Here is a 22,313-nt window from a genome sequence, read left to right on the forward strand (position 1 = left end):
CAGATACGAATACTTTCAAAATTAGACAACAAATTTTTTCGACCACTCTGGTAAGTACCATTTGGGGTAAAAATGTGGTATTTATACTATAGACAAACATATGTATGACTTTAACTGTGAGTTCCTTGACATAAAGAAGCTTTGTAAGCCTCGTCCAGCACCAGATTCCCAAAAGACACACGACCAGATGTGTAACTGGAGCAGGAAGAGTAAGGAGGGTGCCTCGACAGAAGCCACTGGGGCGTCTCAGAATAAAGAAGAAGAAATCAGGCAAGGGGCAAAGGTGGCAGGTTGGAAGGAGACCCATGAGGATGGCGAAGAGACAGAATGGTTCCTGGGAGAGAACGAGGGCTGGAAACTGGCCTGGGGGAACCAAGAAATCTGCAGGACTGTAAGCCAAAGAGCAGAGGGAAGGCAAAGGCTAGTGACGGAGACAAGACATGGAGGCCACTCCCGTTTCCCTTCTCTCGCACTCTGTGGGAAGTGACTGCAGGCTATTCCTAGCACAGAATGTCTCACACTCAGGTATCCAAGAGGCCCTGCACATGGAGGGTTTGCAACTTACACAAGGGCTGCAGCCCCCTGGCTTGCCAGGTGCCTCTAACGTGGCCTGGCTGGGAAACCTTTACCCAAACACAGCCTGGCAGATGTTCTCTGGCATTTAACCTCTAACAACAGGTCAGCATCAGCGAGAGCAGGCAGATCAAAGGTGGAGATTTTAAATACACCACCTCCCAGAACAGATCATACATATAGTTCAGAAAACGTAGTGCCTTAATTAGGCATAAACATTCTTTTTTGAAAGCTGGGTATGGGGGTACACAGCTTCAACCCTAGCACTTGGAGACTGATGAAGAAGGATCATTATGAGTTTGAGCCCAACCTAGGCTACATAGTGAGTTCAGGGCCAGCTTGAACTACATAATGAGACCCTACCTCAAAAAAAAAAAATGTTCCCCAAGAACCTCACGTGTGCAGAGGTGGGGTTCTGTGGAGATAGCTGGATTCTGGGATCATTTAGCTGACTTGCTGTTAGGAGGTCAGGACAGGAGCTTAGGGCTCGCTGTAGCTGGGTGACTTGGGGGTGTGACATATATCCCTACCTGGCTCTACCCTTCTCTCTCTGCTCCCTGGTCACAATGTGAGCAGCTTTCCCAGACCCTTCCACCATGCTGAGGTGTTTTTTGTTTTTTATTTTTATTTATTTATTTATTGGCCTTGGCTGCATACACTAACAATGTGAGCCAAAATAAACCTCTCCTCCTTTAAATTGTGGGTGTTGATTTTTTTTTTTTCTCCCAATGACTATAAAGTGACTAAGACAGCCTATTTGCTGGGCAGCAACCACATAGGAACTCACATTTACTGAAAACTCCACCTTCCTTTGCCTTTGTCTGCACATGGTCCTCAACAGACTCACTCACAGGATTCTTTCAGGCCACTGTTGGCCTATCTTTGGCTTTTCAAGCCAGTACCACACACCTCCTCCCACAGTAGGGCCATGGCCCTTTACCCCAACAGCCAGTTTTTGCTCCCAAGTTTCCAGAGCAGGCAGTCAGCCTTCATGAGCCCTGCCAGATAGGCGTGGGGCATGGATGCCCCTCACAAGCTGTCTCAGCTGGCAAAGTGTAAAGTACTTGGTAGACTGCAGGATAAAACAGGGCCAGAGTGGAACTGACTTGAAGCAAAGATTCAATTAAAACCCCAAGACTAATGAGGTCGGGTTCCTGGCAGCGTTCTCAAAGGCCTGGTTTACCAGTGGGTCCTATAGTAAACCTGGAGGAACCCACACCTGGCACCTGGCAAATCAGAGCTGACCAACACTGGATGCAGCCCTGGGAGCAGCTGGCTAGTCACAAAGGCCCCTTTGTGCACAGGAACCCCTGAGTGGGAATTCCACCAGGTTCTTCACACCCAGCTCCACTACCTATCACACATCACCAACAGATATTCTCATGACTAAGGTTTTGACAAGAACTGGGGACCCTTCCCCACACTGTGCAATACCAGGATTAAACCCAGGGCCCTTGCACTGAGTTGTATCTCCAGGAAGGCCCCCTTTTCCCTCCTCCCCGACTCTGGCCAGTGGTCATAAGCCAGTGTCAGGGCACGTAGGTTGGCAAGGACCTCAGCCTCCCTCATTCTCTCAGTTGGACTCAGCTCACACACACACACACACACACACACACACACACACACACACACACACACCAACCTACGAGCCTCCTGAATAATTCCCAAAGCTGGACACAAAGATGTTCCACAAACCACTGGCCCCAAGGAGTTCCCATATGTTAGTTACTTTTCTCTCACTGCAGACAAAACACTCAACACCCAAAGTTAAGGAAAGAAACATTTTCTTTCGCTCACAGTTTATGGTGGTTTCAGTCCATAATCAGCTGCCTCCAAGGCAAGGTGACATGGCAGAGGGACAACCATCCATAGCAGCAGAAGACAGCAAAAGCAGGAAAGGGAAAAGCACACGAGAAAACCCTTGTCTCTTACATTGTATGTAGGCCGCACCCACTTGGATGTAGCATTCACATCCATAATCCCAGCAGTGAACCATGAATCAGTCACAAACTCTAGACGCCTAACCGGTGATGGCATGAGGCTTTGGGGGGACATCCAGACACAAACCATGATAGCCTTAAAAATCATTTTGCTTTCATTTATACTAATCATGTTGGAGACATAATAACAGATTTTATGGTTCACTAAACAAACAAGCAAACAAAAAACAAAAAAACCTAGTAACAAAATTTATAGCCACCTGAAGAATTCCATGGAGCCGGACACAAAGATGTCCACAAACTACTGGTCCTGCCGAGTTCCCATCAGGCATCCTTCAACCTGGCAATCAGTCATTTCTTATGAGCTTCACTCATCTAATGAGGTTGGCAGCCCCTCAGCCCAGCCCCAGACCAGGAATTGAAGCTTCCCCAGGGCATCTGGTGAAGGTGATGAAGGAGAACAAGGACAGGGGCGGCATCCGTGCAGCTTCCTGACCAAAATGGCCACACTGGCGTCCTCATCATCACCACCATCACCATCACATCACCATCACCATCACTTCAGGACCATGCACACTGTCCTGGGGAAGAAGAAAACTGGCTTGCCTATGACAAGCAGGGGCTGTTTCCCTGGTTCAAGATCCAAAACTACATTCTCCAAGAAATACAGATACATTTGCTGGTCGATGATCTTGATCTCACTTTACAAGCAGAGAAAATGAGGAATTAAAAACCCAATTTATATTCACCACCCTGAGGATGTTACTCCAAGTCTTGTGCCCCAAGCTGCTGCCTATTCTGGTGCATTCACTGGGGCAATCTGCTATGCTGGTTCAAAATCTGCCTTTGAAACAGAATTTATTTGTCAAATACCAGTGTATTGTTTCCTAAACTGCTATCCTAAAAAGGTTGAAGGTTCTTCACAATTTATGAGTCTCCCCATAATTACATAACAGATAAGAATGGTTATCAAGGAGTTTAGGGGTATATAGTTCAATGGTTCAGCTCTTGCCTATATATAAAAGGTCCTGGGCTCACTCTCCAACATAGAAAAAAGAGAGGAGGATGCATGAGAGGGGAGGAAAGGACAGAAGTGATTATCAAGTCATAGAACTGAGGGAGGGAGGCACATAGGGAAAGGAGTAAAGGAGGAAAAAGGGAGAGAGGGAGAGGATTGGGGTTAAAAAAAGAATTGAGGTGTGTTATGTACATACACTTACACCCCACAAAGAATGAAATCATTATGTACTGCAAACACATACCAATAAAAATGTCTTAAAATAAAATTTTAAAACATCATAAAACTTTTGTATATTCAGTGTCCAGAAAAGGATCAAATCTTTATCCCAGAGCAGGTCAGTCCTGATTCCAGATCACAAACCTAATGGGCAGCCACAAGCAAGTTACAACTTCTCTTAAGAGTCATATTCTTCACCTATAGTACAAAGGAAGGGCAGACACGGATCGCAGCAGATTCTGGCTTTCTCACTCGTAATCTTATTGGTTGACCAGTTTCATTCCACCTCATGGCCACCTTGTGAGTTCCCATTTTCCCCCACCATGGACCCACCTCAGCTTGTGGTTTTGCTCTATAAAAATCCCTTAAAAAGGCAGGGTCCTTGGCAACCCCACTCAGGACCCCCTCTCTTGGACAGAAGCCTTCTCTCAATAAACACATTCTGCTCTTTAAAAAAAGATTCTGGGTTTCTGTTTTGAGTCACCTTGAACCATTGGCAGGGGTGTCGAATACAGGACCTTTACACTTAGCTACATCTCCAGCTCATATTTTGAGGGTCTCACTCAGTTGCCCTGGCTAGATTCAAACTTATGAACCCCTTACTTCAGCTTCCCAAAGTGCTGGGAGAAACTGCTTAATTGATTGATTTTAGTTGTTTTTCTTTCCTTTCTAGACTTGGCACTTGTTCAAAAAATACCATTTATTATGCTTTAGATCTAAAATGTCCCCCAAAGTGTCATGTGTTCAGGTTATTGGGTCATGGGAGGACGATACTCATCAGTGGATTTGTCCCCTGATGAGTTCAGTAGCTGAATATGCTGCTACAGTAGGCAATGGGACCCGGGCAGAAAGGGGCACACTACGGGGGGATGGGGTATCACTGAAGGATACTGTTCCTGCTCCCAGCTACCCCTTTGTCTCTCGACTTCCTGGATGTCATGGGATGAGCAGCTGTCCTCTACCAGACCCGTCCACCATGCCATTTCAGCCTTGGGACCAGCTGATTTTGAACTGAACCCACTGGAAACTGTCAGCCAAATAAACATCTCCTCCAACTTGTGGGTGTTGGTTATTTTGTCCCAGTGACGGAAAAATGGCTAATACAGAAAACTGGCTCCAGGAGTAGGGTCACTTCTGTGGTTCAGAAGCCTTGGGAACTGGGTTTGTGGATAGAGTTTGGAAAGGTTTGGAGACATGGGGTAGAGAAACTCTAGAATGCTGTAAGCTGAGCTTGATGAGAGACTCTGGATGGGAGCTCAGAAGTCCAGAATGCTGGCTGAAATGTGGACAATAAAACCAGGCCTGCGAGGTTTCAGTGAGAGTGAGGATTCTATTGGCAACTGGATTAGAGGGCAGATTATTATACTCTGGCAGAAAACTTTCTGCATTTTACTCCATTCTAAGATTCTGTGTGAGGCTAAATTTTTTTTTCAAATCCCTTTTTATTTCAAATACAAAAAAAAAGAAAAAAACTAAAACAAAGTTTTAAAACACGTCAATCAGGGGCAACAATGGTACATACATTGTGCATTATTAGCCCCAAATCATTCACCCACAGCACAAGACATCTGCATTCAATTGTCCCAACAGTACCAGCACAAATCTTTCTCTTCTGTGAACTCAGAGAAATCAGCAGTATAACTATCTGGACTATTTATATAATATATATATATATATATATATATATATATATACACACACACACATATACATATGTTCTTTCAGTTTCTCACACTAGTGAGACAATATGATGTTTACACATGTGTGTCTTATTTATTCTGTGACACTAAATTTAAAGATGGTAGACTCATTAATGTGGTGGAGGAAATTTCAAGGATGTGACATGAGAGAATCAGGAAAGGAAAAAAAAAAAAGAGTTAAATGACTTAAAAAGCTTATAGTTTCACCAAAAAAAGGAAGCCCCTGAAAAGTTGGGGCCCTGAAAAACAGTTGCTGAAAAGATTAGTATTAAAAGGAAGCAAAGTATTTCACATTAGGACAAGAGGAAAGATGGTTTGCCAGGTATGGTGGTTCATGTTTCTAATCCCAAGCACTCACGAGGCAGAGGCTGGAGGATTACCGCAAGTTTAAGGCCAGCCTGTGCTACATAGTGAGTTTAAGGCCAGCCTGAACTACATTGCAAGACCACAATAATAATAATAGTAATAATAATAATAGATGGTTTGAAGGCATCTCAGGAATTGGCCAGACCCTATTCTTTTCAGGATCAAGGGAATAAAAGAGTAAAAATTACTTTGAAAGACTACCTTTTTAAAGACAGCCTTATGTAGCTCAGCTCATTTAGGATCACGTAAGAAAGTGCTTCCCAGAATTCAGCCATCTACACACTCAGAGGACAGTGCAGCCATGGTCCAAGGGGCCCCAGCTACTGCTCTTACTGGTGGTAGACTTTGACATCTCCTATGGCTTGTTATGTCCCAAAGCCTCTCATGCACTCATACCTGGGAGTTTGGGAAGTGGCTGGATCTAGAGTGTGTGATGCTGAGATCAAATTGTGGCTGTGAACTAAATAAACCTTTTCTCCTTTAACTTTGGATATTGGATATTTTATCTCAGCAACAAGAAATATAATGAAGAAGCAGCATTCATATAGTGCTGGTTTTTCAGGCCTTCAGAGCGAAGAATTGTGGGACCATGGAGGCTTCCACCCTGATTTCAGAAGGCCTGAGAGGCCAGATAAACATGTGTAACAAGGTCACAGTCCCTGCCAAGGGCCTTTGAGAGGGCAACATGTGAAGCTGAGATGAATTTAATGGCACAATGGAGATCCCAGAAAGTTGCAGATGCTAGAAATATGGAACATCTCTCAAAAAAGCTACAAGCAGTGAACATAGCCAGCTCATGAGAGACCACAAATGCTGCGACCAGCAAGGCCATTGGGATAGGACCACCCAAATCCTTTGAAGCATTCATATCGCCTCTGATGCTGGATATGGGAGCTGCAGAATTTACTTTTTCCTTTTCTGGTTTTTGGTCTTGCTTTCACCTGATTTCTTTCTATTTTGTTATTCTTTCCTTTTGAATAGGAATGTTTATCCTGTGCCATTGTATATGACAAGGACTTTTTAATTTTTGCACAGCTAAGAGTCTGCTTTGAGTCTCAAAGAAGACTTTGAACTTGGACATTTCAGCAATGACAGAACTGTGATGATTTTGGTAGCTCTGAAAGATGAACTATATGCATTTTGCATAATGAGATGGATGGGAGTCCTTTGGGGTTTGACCTGGATTGTTATGATTACCTTTATAATGGCTCCCAAAAGTCTCATGTATTCAAAAGTGGGCGTTTTGGAAGGTGACTGGGTCATGGAAGCATTATATTTATTAATGAATTGATTAATCCATCAATGAGTTCATGCTGAATGTGCTGTTAGGACATAGGACCTAGTTTGAAGAGGCAAGTCACTGGGGTCATGACCTGGAGTGGGGTATTACTGTTTCTAGCTACTACATCTCTTGGCTTCCTGACTGCCATCATGTTCTCCCAACACGCCATTTCTGTCTCTGTAACCAGCCAACCATGGACTATATCTACTAAAATTATGAGCCAAAATAAATTTCTCCCCTTTTTCCGTATGTGTGTGTGTGTGTGTGTGTGTGTGTGAGAGTGAGAGACAGACAGAGAGAGAGAGAGAGAGAGAGAGAGAGAGAGAGAGAGAGAGAAGGTCTCACTATGTAATTCAGGCTGGTCTTGACCTCAGTGTGTCCTCAAAATCACAGTGATCCTCCTGCTTTAGCTTTCCAAGGGCTGGGATTATAGGCATGTGCCACCATAACCCCCTCTTTTCCTTTAAGTGGTTGTCAGATATTTTGCCCCAGTGATGGGAAAGCTGACTAAAATACCATCAGACTGAGTTGGATGAGCTCATAAATACTTCCCGGGCAGGTACATAGGCAAGTAAGCCAAATTCCCAGTACCTTTCATAAATATGTCCCAAACATCCAAGAGTTCATGACTATCTGGACATTGAACAGAGAAGCAAATGGGCCTCTGCCATACTGATGTTTATAAACTCGTTACAACAGAAAAGAGGTATTCTCACTATCTAAATCTGTTTAGATAGCCAGTGTCCAGAGACACACAATGACATACACAATGCAAGCTAGTGCTTTATAAGATATAATAATTCAAAGAACATCAATCAAAGCAAAGAGGCAGGGCTTGACGGCCCATGACTGTAATCCCAGCATGCAGGATGGCCGAAGTAGGAGAAACAAATTCAAGTCCAGTCTGGTCAAGTCAACAACTTACTAAGACCATATCTCAAAGTAAAAACATCTTTATAAGGCTGGGAATATATGAGGTGGGATGAGAAGACAATCGTGAATATTTAAATTTTTTAAATTGTAGAAAAAGACACATTGCATTAATCGTCCCAAAATAAATTTATTACAGTAAAAGATATATTAATTTCCCCTCAAATTTTTCCCCCAAATATTCCCCCTTATTTTGAACACAATTATCCCATTCATCTTTTCACTTTCTGAAACAATTTGGGAAGTCTTCTTTCTTGAGATAATATCAAGGTATAATCAAAAATATGTTGAATGCTCCTGCCAAGTGCCTTCCCATGAAAGGCAGATCAGTAACAACATTACGGCATGTCCCAGTCCACCTTGTTCACTGGATATGGCACCATGTATCCTCAGGCTCTTCCCAAAGTCGAAATGGCCATGAAAAATAAATGCCCTATACTGATTTAGGACAGTATAACTAAAAACTCTCATGGAGGAGAATTTCCAGAACTGTTTCAGGAAGCAGCAAGAATGACAATGTTCAAAATGAAGATATTCTGAGGGAGATTAATGGTAATGTGTCTTTTAATTTTTTTCTAATTTAAACACTCACGATAAGTTTCAATCATACCCCTGAGTCTAGTACTGAAGGGAAAAAAAAATCCAAGCAAAGAACAAGAAAGGATAGGATAGGAGTAGTCAGTCATACAATAACAGTACTGTGCTTCTTTAGGAGGAACAAGGAACTTGCAGACAGACAGAGGCAGCAGGTCTGGGTGGAAAGCACCTGAAAGGAACAGTGACTACACCAGAATGCAGTCGGAAGCTGTGGGAGCCCTCCTGGTCAGTAAGGGCTAACCTTCACCAGCATTCCCCATTGTCAGGCTCCCAGTGAGCTCTCCTTCCATTCAACCTCCAACCAGCCCTGTTACAGCAGATAATCTTCCCACTGGTCCTCATTGTTCAGACCTCACTCAGGCCCTGGAAGGCCAGGCAGAACTCTAACAGGCATCATCCTAAGGACAGGCTATTACTTGTATGAAGAAAACAGGGAAATCTACAGTGGATATGCAGGGATCATCCCTCAAGCTGGAGAAAAGGAAAAGAGACAAAACCTGGAGGTCTCACATGCATGATCTGGATGAAAATCCAGCCTGTGCAATCCCCTCCCTAGGTAGCAGCCCTCTCGTAAGTTATGAAAGACTTTGAAATAGACCAAAGAGGTTACTAAACAGCTTTCATGGAAAAGTAGACCTTGTTAGAACATAATTTTCCAAGTTCTGAGCCTACGGAATTTGCGCCCTCGTGTTTTGGAGCTGTTCTACAATTCTGTTGAGCTGTACATAACTAACAGTCATACAAACAATTCTTGTCCAAAGACAATCAAATGAATGATGTCTGGGTAAAAGCAAACTGACTGCCCTACAAACCAGAGCTACATCTATTTGAAATTCACTTCATGGACTGTGTGCACATCTGCTCTTTGAATAGTCCTTTGAACAGACTGTAATGCCTTACTGATAAACTTATTAATTGATAAAATTATTTATAACTCTATGAGTCATAGTTTTATTTTATTTATTTATTTTTTGGTACCAGGGATTGAACTCATGACCTCACACTTATCAGGCAGATGCTTATACCACGGAGCTAAAACCCTGGCCCCTATGATGTTATATTTTTTAAAAATTATCCTTTAAAACTCACCACCGAGGGTGTGGCAGAATATGACCCCCAGTACTCTGGGAGAAGGATCACAAGTCAAGCCCAGCCTGGGCAACTTAATAACTTAGCAAGACCCTATCTCAAAATAAAAAATTAAAAAAGCGTTGAGAATGTAGCTCAGTGCAAAGGTCCTGAGTTTAATTTCCAGTTTAAAAACAAAAACCAAAATCAAAAACAAAGAGAAAGCCTCACAAACTCAAGTCCAAAGGGGGCCGATACTCTGTATTAGTTGCTCTAAGAAGAGAAAAGTGTCCAGAGGTTGATAATTCTCCTGACTCCAAACACCTTGAAGAGTGCTGGCTGGGGTGGGGACAGGACGCTGATGAAGGCTGTTTTCACCTCAGTCCTCCACCAGCTGTCAGGAGGTGTGACTTCTTCCTGGTTCAGCCTAAGCAGCTTGGGTGTTCAAAATGCGGAGCTTTAAAAAGAGGTAGATATGGTATACTGGATGGTTTTTGGTATGGTAATTGGTCTTACCAAAACCAATTACTGATCTTGATCTAACTCTAAAGGTATTTAGCCAATTTTTAATCTCAAATTACACATATTTACAGGCTGTGGCCTGAAAAATGGCTGAGAGAAGCGGACAAGACAAAGCAGCTACCACTGGCAGAGCCATTGTTCCTGAGGTTTTCTTTTCTTTTTATTCTTTTTTTTTTTTTTTTTTTCCACTGGCAGAGAAATCACTGAGCCTCAAACTGTTTTTCATAGTTGTGCTGGAATAAATGGGAAACCACAAAAATGAAGGCTTCCACTAAGCCCGTCATCAAATCTCAGTGGCAATAAAGAAATCACCCAGAGCTATCCACAATTTGATTAAAATCAGCATTTTAAGTGTTTGTTAACTCATTAGTTCCCAAATTTGAAATTTTCAGAGATAAAACTCTGTGAAGGCTTTTCTTTTTGTTGTTGCTGTTGCTGCTGTTATGTTTTAGGGTTGGTTTTTTGTTTTTTGTTTATGGCTTTGCTTTGTGGTGCTGGGGAGCAAACTTAGCCTCATGTATGCCATACAAGTACTCTACCACTGAGTCAGAGGTAAAATTATGGATTTCAATATTTCTCATGACCCCTTGCTAGAGATCACCCACACCTCCCTGCTAGGTCCTGTGCAACCGCTGATCCTCACTTTTAATCAGAGCTTCATAAGAACAGCCACTGGGACCGCCAGCCCCGATCCCAGCTGGCGATTCTCTTTACATATAAAGTGTCTACTATTTTAGGGGGTCTCAGAGTTATTCAGCTGACAGGTAGGAGTCAGTCTGAGTGTGTGTCTGTCTGCCTCTTCCTCCATGTTAATCAGAAAGTAGACAACTTCAATAATAATTATAGCACTCTGGCTTTCACTCTACACTTCTCTAAGCAAAAACCTTGGCAGTGCTTCTTATAAGTTTCCCCCACTTGTACAAAATTCTGTTTTCCTAAGCAAAGCTTCTATTTCCCAGTAGCAGTACATATTTATTTCTAAAAACTTAAAAGAAAAAGTCATTACGATGGTACTTTATTTCCATATTTTCTCCCAGTAGCTAAGCTATAATCTATTATTTTTTAATCATATATACTATTTTCTACAGTTTAATTCAGTGCCTTACTTTGTTCTAGGGACTGTTTTAGACATTGGGAACACAAGCAAAGAACCGAAACACAAAGTCTCTGCTCTCACAGAACTGACCCTAGAAGAATAAGGCAGAGGAAGATGGGTTAGAATGGGGAAGCGTCCTACTACAGATAGGGTGGCTAGGGAAGGTCCATCTTGAGCAGGGATGTGTAGAACAGAACCAAGTGGGCACTTGTGGGAAGAGGATAAGAGGAAGAATAAAGACCATGTGCCAAGACTCAGGTAGGAGTATATTAATCAAAATGTTAACCTGGGGCTAGGGAATGTGGCTAAACTGTAGAGCACTTACCTAGCATGCATGAGACCCTGTATTCCTTCCCCAGCACCACGAAAAAAAGAAAAGAAAGAAAACCTTTTGATCAGTATGAATAATCAATACTATAAAATTTCAGTCAAAAAGAAATGCTTTATTCTGCTTAATATAGTACAGTTATATACACTAGACTTTTTGAAAAATCATTAGTACTCAGTCCTTTGTTTTGACTCTCGATCTCGCTTTACTTCCTTAATAAACTTTAAAGACCCCATTCTGAAAACCAGTGACCAACCCCATCATTCTATGAGAAGAGACAAGGCCTGCATGAGATGCACTGGGATGATGGCTGAATCCCCCTTGAAGAGAGAATTTTTCACTAAAGAATCCTCCTCTTTAAGAAGGCAAACAGCTTAAAAGTAATATACTTTACCAATACTACAAAAGCAAAACGTTTGTTCCAAGGAGGTGCCCACTTTCTAAATTCTGTACCCTGCTACTCATTTGTTCTCTGATCAACCAGATGCAGCCCATTCCTGAGCTCTGGAACCTTCTAAATGGAGTTCAAGGTTTTAATTTTTGAAGCCTCAGCCTTCCTAGTAGCTGGAATTACAAGTGTGTGCTACAGTGTCAGGCTTTAAATTCAAAGTTTAAATTGGCTCTGCTGATCTGGCATGCTGAGGCAGGGGTACCTTGCTCTCTACCTCTTCAGTCTACCCTTCCTCCTGCTGGGCCTTCTAAAGTCCCACCTTGCTAAGGAATCCAAATCTCATCTAATCTTTCCCTGCTTTATACAGCTGCTACCCCAGGAATAATTCCATTTCCAAAATAAAAAACACCAAGATACACATTGTGAGTACACAGCTATGTCATATTAATTGCTGTAATTCAATGCAGTACTCAGAATACTTCATATTCTTAAAGTAAAATGTTTTAAAACAGTCTGACAAGGATTGGGATGGAAAAATTTACCATCTGATAAAATGCAATCTCATAGCACAGGCCCACTGCCTTAGATCACTGCTCTACTCCCTAATAAATAATTTTACTTTCTCAAAGAAATCTGATGTCATCTTATAAAAGGATTTGGGGTTACTTCCAGACAGGAGTACCTGTGGGTTGAAGGTCAAAATAATGGTAATTTGCAAGGTATTTCAACAGTTTAGAGAGAATCATGGTAGGACGGGGCAGGAATCAGCCATGGCTGTCATAAACCTCGGTCCAACACATTGGACCAACACATAGGGCAGCTCTGGTACGTTCAGCACAGACCATCTAGATTGGAAGTAGTTCTCTCTCAGCACTCAAGTAGTCTTAGTGCTAACTCTGCTTTCTGTGACCAAGCAGAATACATGAGTCTAGCAGCTGCTTGTCTTCTGACAAGATACACTAAAATGTTAGCTACTGCTGGCTCTACCTTGGTATAGATTAACCCTACAGCTAATGTGCTGGCTATGATCTTTCAGCTGGAGGCCCTTGGGGAGAACGATTTAGGTCATACAGACTATGTGAACAAATCTGAAGCTTAAAACTTTTTTTCAGCTGGTCTGATGGTAGTGGGTGATCAGAACTTATTAACATTAGTGTCACTAAAGTTGGTATACCACCCCCCCCACTGCTAAATTTGACTGGCTTAAAAAAAAATACAAAAAACAAACTTTTTTTCAATGCATTTTCCTATAAAAAACAAGCATTGTAAGCTAGGCATGGTCATGTATGCTGTGTCCACTCATTGTGGAAATTGGCAGGGCAAGTGGGCGTGTATGGAAGAGAGAAACATAAGGGGCAGGCTTGCTAGAACCTGCTCTCATGATAGCTAATCCAGTCCTGCCAGAGTGAGACCACTCCCTGAGAAATGCATTAATCCATTCATGATGGCTCTGTGACCAAGACCCAAACATCTCCCTCTCGACCCCGCCTCCCAACATGGCTGCATCAAGCAAAGAGTTATGGTTCCAACCTACAAGATTCTGGAGGACAAACTCAAACTCAAGAGTCTGGCAAGAGAGATACATCGGGGACTTAAAGCTTTGTGCTCAATTGTACCTCTGGAGTCTGGGGAAGATGCTGAACAATGTCTAACTAGGAATTAAGTTCTTCAGAGCTGTCACAAAGGAATTCATTTCACCCTGTGGCCCCAAGGAGAGCCTTAAGACCTTATAGTGTATTTGTTCTTGTGGGTAAGTGTACTGCAGGCTTGGAATCTACCCACAACTCCAACTATGGTAGGAGGGGACCACACCTGTATTTTCTTTTTGCATTGTTTGAAAATATGATGGTATTGTCTTTTGATGCAACAAAAGCACTTCTTAAAATTAACCAAAAAACAGTCACAATTTAAAAGAATCTTGGTTCTCTACTTAGTAGGAAATTACTGATGCAGCCTTCCTAATAGCAAAAAAATTGGAAAAAGTTGGGACTTTGCCACAGAGAACCCTACACAGCCTTTAGAAAAAAAAAATTCCAAAGTTCTTTTCCTTTGAGTCTGTCACACTAAGATTTTTTCCCTTTAATGTTGCAATATTTTAACTAACAAAATAGGGATAAATTCTCTTCAGATGGATGTTTTTCATTAGCACCTATAATTCTGTTAAGTACTAGCTACTGTACAAAATGCATGTGTTTTGTTTTGTTTTGTTCTGTTTTTGTGGTACTGGGGATCCAACCCAGCAGCACTGTACCCCTGAGCTACATCCCAGCTCTTTTTATTTTTTATTTTGAGGCAGGGTCTCACTATGTAGCCCAGGCTGGCTTTGAACTTGTAATCCTCCTGCCTCAATTTCCCAAAGGGCTAGATTACAGGTATATACCACCATGCCTAGCTTGTTTTTTACAGGAAAATGTATTGGGGAAAAAATATTTAAGCTTCAAGTTTATTCAAGTGGTTTGTATTATCTGAATCACTCTCCCCAAGGGCCTCCCAAATTATAAAGTAAGGAAAGCAGTAGAAGGTGAATTAAAGATCATAGCCAGCACATTAGCCTCAAGGTTAATCTACACCAAGGTAGAGCCAGTAACAGCTAACATTTTAGTCATTTTTTAATGGAAGGCAGTAGTATGAGATACAACATTCAAAAGACATGAAGAGGTATACAGAGAAATCCTTGCCACTCAAGTCCTGAACCACCTAGTTCCCCAAATTGTATCATTTCAGAGCTCCTCCACACTGCTGCTTGCTGTTGGGGCTATTATAACTTTAGATTGGGTAATATAAACAATGTAGTTTACTGCTCCTAGCTCTCCAGGAACGGAGTCAAAGATCAAAGTTATCAATAGGTTCTGTGAAGGTGAAGTCCCTGAGGGAACCAACCTTCTGTGTATCCTTGAATGCTGGAAAGCACAAGGTCATTCACTCCTTGATAAAAAGGGATGACAAAAGAGTTATCACTCACTAAATGATACCTACTGTTGTAATTATTTAAAAAGTCTCATCCAATCCAAAGTCTGTTCCCACATCATGGTACACACAATAGTATACCCATCTCATCTCAAGAGCAAAACTGCATTCTAAATAAAGTAAAAAACAATAAGCAAAAGCCAACACTAATTATATTTCATGGTGTCTGGGAGTAAAAACCAAAAAGAGAATTCACACTCATACGGAGAAGGAGGTAATTTAAATAACTTGTTTAAATCAATTCTTTTCCACCAGATGTGTGCATTTATTGTTTGATATAAATACTGCAGACATTCTCCCTAACTAAGCAATAGGTCTAGGTTTCATTTTGAAAAGATATAATCTATGCAATTACACTATTAATTTTTTTTTTTTTTGTCTTTTTCTTTTTTATCGGTACCGGGGATTGAACTCACGACCACACACTTGCAAGACAGGCGCTTATGCTGCTGAGCTAAATCTCCAGCCCCAACACTATTAATTTTAATGATATTTCAGGGGCTGAGGGATTTAGCTCAGTGGCATAAGTGCCTGCCTTGCAAGCAGGCAGTCGTGAGTTCAATCCCTGGTACCGATAAAAACGAAAAAGACCAAAAAAAAAAAAAAAAAGAAAATAATATTTCAGATTAGTTTTGCTATCAAATAACATTCCAGTTAAAAACTTAAATCAGCAGGAAGTAAATTATATTTTATTCAAATATATAATTATGATTTGAGAGTGACATTTGCATGTTTCTTTAGAGACGGAACATATTAACTAGCAACAATGGCAGCTAACACATTACAAACCATTTAAAGCCTAATGCACTAGGTGTTAATTTTTAGATATTACATCATTCTCTTAATCACTTGAGTTTGTTACAGAAAAATCGCAGCCTTATGCTTGACTACTAACATGAATGGCTCCTGCAGAGCTGTTTGCTAGCACCTTGTGAGGTTTTCAACACTGAAATGATATAGACAGGTAAGCCTCATATCTTACTGGGGATGTGTGAATCACCTGGGGAATCCTGTTAAAATGCAATTATGATTCAGAGGTGCTGGAGTGAAGCCAGTGATGACAAGAAGCTCTGAGCCAGGAGCAAAGCTGCTGCATTGTGAGCTGCAGTCAGAGCAGCAAAGATCCACAGGTTACAAAAGCCACACACCACCAAAATAAACAAATAAATTCTGAAACAAAAACTTTTAAAAATCAAATTTTACTAAAACATCTCAGAATTTACTCCCCCCAGCCCCCAGTACTAGGAATAGAACCCTGGGCCTCATTCATGCAAACAATGAGCCACACCACCCCCCACCCAGCCCTTACTCTTGTATCTGATAGCATTCTAAGCTTTGTAATATCCAGAACGATTTTCATAACGACTTCATCCCCAGCTTACAGCTTACAGTATAAATTCTTGGAGTAGGGGCAGAAATGTTTACCCTACCTCTAACAAAGATCTACTTTTTTAAAATCAAGGTACACCAAGACCATCAACGCATTCTTCAAGTGGACCCCTAACTTTCATGGGCCAGTCACACAGTCTCTGGATGCTCTGAGGTTAGATAAATGGCAGAGTTGGGAGAGATATTAAGGGCTGGGTCCAAAAGTTCTCCCAGATTAGAGGTCAAGCTCTACAACACAGTACTACTCCCAAAAGGCAAATAAATGCTACTGGCTTCCATCCCTGGCATTAGGTGACAAAGTCCCAGCAATGAGCTGATAATTAACACTTTAAACAGACTACTGGATTTCAATTCTTTTACCAAATTCTTTGAGTTGCAAATTAGATCATTAATAAGTTCTATTTACTTTGAAAAATCCACAACTAAACCAAAGCAAGGTACTTGACAAGGTCGTGTACCCAACCTGGGTGCAAGTTCGACCCTTGCCCTTTTCTTACTCCCTTATGATTACTTTTAGCATACACAAACACCTGGCTAGCTGCCTCTTTTAAAAAGTGATTACATATCTCTTCCCTCCTCCTACATTCTTTTTCCTAGCAGCAGTGTCTAACTACAGAACCTATACTTCCTTGAGAACATTCCAGTTTACTGGATTAAAATCAGTTTAAAATTTTAGGCTGGATGCGGTGGCACCTGTAATCCCAACACTCAGGAAGCTGAGGCTGGAGTTCGGCACTAGCCTGGGCTACAAAGGGAGACCTTGTTCCTTAAAACCCTTCCAAAGTTCGTCCAGCAATCAGCAGAACAAGACTTCCATTCCTGAGATATGAACACGATGATTCTGCAATTTACTATCACTGGGAACTTTATTGAAAAAGTGTCAACCCGTATTATTCCCTAGGAAAGTTTTTATATTTGCAATCAAGTAAGCACAAGAGAACCGCTGCTTCAAGAAATAAAATGCGCATACACTCAGCTCCATGCAAACTGCTTCTCTGGCTGCCTGGTAAGTCTATAAAAGTTTTCAGGCTCGGCCTCCCTAGGAAGGCCTACCTGTGACAGGGAATATGCTGAGACACACTGAGTCTCCTAACCTGGAGCATGTGCTGTCCACCAGAGCTAGGCAACTGCCAGGCAGTCTGTCACAAAACCACAAAACAGGAACAGAGCTGACAGGTCGCTGCCCTGAACACCTTGGGGCAAAAAAATAAGAACCCTGAGAAATGAGTTGTACTGTAGAGAAGTCCAACAGAAAGTTCGCTGTATCTGTTAGCTTCCAATCCGGCTGTTTGCCCACAGTGATTTAACTCTAAGTACCAAATGAGCAGTGCCAGCCACTGGGCTAGGCAGAGGACTCACAGATGCAAGATTCAAATCTCCGCAGTACAAACTGGAGACTGTGGGCAGATCTAGACTACCTCACTATATAACTGCATTCAACAAATACTTATGGAGCATCCATATGCCGATACCCTCTCCGCGATAGAGAAGAAACCAAGCTTCAGTCCCCAGTCTTCCGAGGTAGACAAGAACTGTCCGGGGATGGCGTGGGCCCCCAAAACGTGCTACAAGTTGCAAAGGCCAGCAGTACCGAGGAGACTACCTGACCACCACTACCATCCCCCGCGCCTCCGCTGCGCACCCCCAATACCGGTAACTAAGGCAGACGTGGGCAGGTAGGCCCCGGTGCAGGTGTGCAGGTACGAGGCATACCCGAGGCTGCCGGACCGGAGGTGGAAGGCGCCAGAGGAGAGCAAGGTCTCCGAAGGAGGGTGCAAGGCGCGGGGACCACAGGGGAGAGAGGTATGAGGAGCTGGAATCGGACGCGGGGACGCGGCAGAGGCCATCCAGGCCTGCGCCCCGCAGCGCGAGCCGGGCGCGGGGAGAAAGCGCGGCTAGGCCGCCCGCGGCACCTGGAGCCCCACCCAGCACCTACCACTTGGGCGACCTTGAGGCGGCCGAGAGCGCCGCACAGGTAGTCAGGGTCGCAGCGCAGGCCGGCCAGCCCGCGGCGCTGGCTCACCGGCTCGGTGGTGGGCTGGTACGGGCTGCTGGCGCCCGAGATCATGGAGGTGCTCGAGGCCTCACCCTCGAAGCCGTCCAGCTCCTCGCCGCTCCGCATGCTGCCGCCTGGCCCGGGCCGCCTTACGCGGCCGGACCCCGCGCCAGGAGCGGGCGCGCTCAGTGGGGCCGCCGCATCGCCGCCACCCCCCGACTGCCCGCCGCCCGCTGCCCGCTGCGGCCGCAGCTGGGTGCGCTCGGGTTCGGCTCCCGCCGCCTCAGCAGCGGAAAGGGAAGGAGGCGGGAGCGGCGCGCCGGCCGGGAGAAGGCGGAGCGAGCTCCCGCCGCCGGCCGCTGATGGCGCTTGGAGCCCTGCAGGGTGGAGGCGGCGGGGCGGGGCCGCGGGGAGGGGCGGGGCCCCGTCTACAAGGTCCCGCCCACACCTGCGCGCGCGCTAGCAAGCTCTTGAGGCCAGCTGTCTCAGCTCTGGAAGGCTGGGGTTCTTGAAAGGGGCAGCAGGGGACGGCAGCGGGGCGGGAGGAGTGCAGGCTAAAGGGAGCATTAAAGTGGGCCAAGGTAGCTGTAGAGCCCCTTTCACAGGCGCTGCCTCGGTTTCTTTTATGGATACAATAGGGTCCTGTCCAGGTAGGCTGGGGGATGTCCCAAGGAAGACCGGGAGACAGTGAGTGTCCCAGCGGGGGCCTGTGTGACAGACAAGGGAGCAGATGTGTGTGAGTTCCCGAGCTGGTCGTCCTGCATGAAGCCACTTCTGCAGCAGGCGGAGTGAGCGGTCGAGGGCCAGTAAGGTCTACAGGACCCACCCAGATGGTGTAAGCCCTGGATCCTCTTCCAAGTAGGTCCTTGGTGACTAACACTAATTTCTTCTCTTGACTGAAAGGTGTCGTTACCTCTGGGGCACTGAGCCAGGTTAAACAGAGATTTTTGCCCCGAAGGCATTAATTAGGGACCAATTTGCAGTTCAAGTGTGAAGGCTAATTTTAAGCTTAAATATTAAAAGGCTGACTTTCTAAGAACTGTCACTCTGATACTGAACCCTTCCACCCCACAAATACCCAGAGCTTCCCGTGCTCTGGGCACAAAGCAGGGCGCTTGAAGGTGGTGTGTATGATTGCTATTTTACAGAAGCAGGGACAGCTCCAAAGCAGACATCTAATTGGCAGGTAGAGTGTAGGTTCTGCCTGTTTTCAAAAATGGGAGGACAGTAGCTTTAATTTATACTGTATCAACAAGTAAATTCTGTATTTACAGTACTGTGTATTAGGCAATATGCTACTGAGGACAGACTGCCAGTTTGGTTGAATGCTAAATGTAGGTTCTACAATCTCTGCTCCCAGAATCCCCAGTGACATGACAGCCACAGGGATTTATATTTTTAAAGGCATGAAACCAGAAACAAAGAATGGGAAAGGAGACAATGACAACAAAATATTGGAAGTGGGAAAGCAAATGTGCAAGTGATAATTAATGTAACAGATCCAAGAAAACTAAACCCTAAACTGGCTGTGGAAAGCTGAAATGCAAACTAGATTACAGTGGATCTCCAAACAAAAGGCTCAGGAGTGGCCAGCACCAAGGACATCTAGGAGGGGTGAAGGCAGGAATAAAAGACCAAAGAAACCAATTAAAACTTTTTTTAAAGATTTTTTTTTTTTAACGGCAGCATTGGGGTTTGAACCAAGGACCTTCACACTGAGCTACAGTCCCAGTCCTTTTTAAAGTTTGAGCCAGAATCTTGCTAAATTGCTAAGTTATCCCAACTAGCCTCTGACTTGATTCTCCTGTTTCAGCCACTCAGAGGCCTGGGATTACAGGTGTATGCCAAAGGTCTTGCTGATTTTTTTTTTTTTTTAAAGGAAGAAACTGAATCCTGGATTCCATCCCATGTTTTCATCCCTGTTTATTGAGTGTTGAGACCCATGGGCTTTTTTCTTGAGATCATAGAAGCCAAAACCTCTAACCTTTTCTGAAGGGCCTCAATAGCCAAGACAAAAAGACCTAAAGGAAGTTCCTCAAAGTACAACCTGCCAAGTCACCCAAACCTGAGTTGGCCAGATTGCCAATAAGCTCCCCCACCCTCTAGTGAACCAGGGCCTTTGCACTGAGATAATCCCTAGTCTTTTTTTTTCTGAGACAGGGTCTATCTAAATTACTAAACTTCTCAGAATGCACTGGAACTTGCAATTCTCCTCCCAGAATACTCAGATTACACCACACCAGGCTCCAATAAGCCTTTCAGCACCCTGTTTTGAAAAACAAATGGCACTAAACATTTTTTTTTTTTGGTCTTTTTCATTTTTATCGGTACCAGGGATCAAACTCACGACTGCCTGCTTGCAAGGCAGATGCTTATGCTGCTGAGCTACATCCCCAGCCCCCGGCACTAAACATTTGAGGAAAGCCTATGATATAATAGGCAGAGGTCAATATTTTGAAGAAAAATCAGCTAGGAGAAAATAAGATGTATCATTAAATTATACATATATATATGTACCTATTTGTATATATACATCATTTTATACAAATATCATTATACATGTACATATTTCAGTATTTTCAGGGAAAACAAGAAGATATTATAACTACACTGAAGCCCAGGAATTTTCTTTTTTTTTTTTTTTTTTTTTTTTTTTTGCCTTTTCCCTTTTTATCGGTACCAGGGATCAAACTCACGACTGCCTGCTTGCAAGGCAGGCACTTATGCTGCTGAGCTAAATCCCCAGCCCCTAAGCCCAGGAATTTTCAACCAGCCATCTTGTTCAGTCTCAACATACTGACTCTATCTCATATAAAAGGGGAAATTAGAGTGAGATACTACCAAAAGAGAATATTCAGAAAAAATGAAAAGATGTTCAATGTCATTAGTTATTAGGGAAATGCAAATCAAAAACACTTCATATCTACTAAAATAGCTCTAAGAAAGGCAAAAAATTGCAAGTATTGCTGAAGATGTGGAGAAATTGGAACCTTCGTGTTGCTGATAGGAAGGTAAAATGGTGCAGCCTCTGGGCTAAACACTGTGGCAGTTCTTCAAACAGCTACATAGAATTAGCATAGAGTCTGGCAATTCTACTCCCAGGTATATGTTCCAAAGAAATGAAACAGATGCTCTAATAAAAGCATGTACACAAAATTTCATAGCAGCACTACTGCAATAGCCAAAAGGTAGAAACAGTCCATTAACTGGTGAATAGACAAAATGTGGTATATCTACACAATGGAATGTATTCGGCTATAAACAGGAATGAAGTACTAATACTTGCAAAGCATGAATGTGCCTCAAAAACATGCTAAGTGAATAAGGCCAGATAAATTCACATATGATACTACCTAATTTATATAAAATATCCAGAATAGCCAAATTCATAAAAGAAAAGGCAGATTAATGTTTGTCAGGGGCTAGGGGAGAGATAATGGAGAATGACCACTTACAGGTATGGGACTTAGACTGGGCAGTGAAAATGTTCTGGAACTGGATAGTGGTAATGTTTCTACAACACTGTAAATGTACTTAAGGTGAACTGTACACTTAAAATCGTTGTAAGGATAAATTTGTGTATGGGAGGGTGGTATTTTGAAACAGGGTCTCACTATGCAGTTTGGGCTTCCCTTGAGCTCAGCCCAGTCTCAATGATCCTCCTACCTTAGCCTTCCGGGTGCTGGGATTACAGTGTGAGCCACCATACCCCACCAGAAGGATAAAATTTTATGTATACATTAACATCTATCTATCGTCTTGATTGCTAAATAATATGAACCATTTTAAATTTCAATACAAAAGTTAAAGAAAATCCCACAGGAAATAAGAGTCAGAAGACAATGAGATGGAAAATGATAGAAGCTCTTGAAGACTCTAGATCTTTAATGCTTTTAAGGAACAAGGCAGGTTCATTATAAAGGATCAGTTA

At 43.1% G+C, this 22,313-nt stretch overlaps 1 protein-coding gene across 1 annotated transcript in view; it reads right to left on the reverse strand.

Annotated features, from left to right (window-relative positions):
* Cmtm4 (CKLF like MARVEL transmembrane domain containing 4) overlaps positions 1-18,727 on the reverse strand; it is a 56,357-nt gene extending 37,630 nt beyond the window's left edge. The window contains exon 1 of the mRNA XM_003471938.5: positions 18,323-18,727. Coding sequence (XP_003471986.2) covers positions 18,323-18,508 — 186 coding nt within the window. The 5' untranslated portion in view covers positions 18,509-18,727. The remainder of the gene's footprint in view (positions 1-18,322) is intronic.
* Positions 18,728-22,313: the final 3,586 nt, after the last annotated feature.

The sequence above is a fragment of the Cavia porcellus genome, unplaced genomic scaffold, assembly GCF_034190915.1.
Source record: "Cavia porcellus strain 051 isolate PalLab524CR breed Dunkin Hartley unplaced genomic scaffold, mCavPor4.1 scaffold_4, whole genome shotgun sequence".
Classification (NCBI taxonomy): Eukaryota; Metazoa; Chordata; class Mammalia; order Rodentia; family Caviidae; genus Cavia; species Cavia porcellus.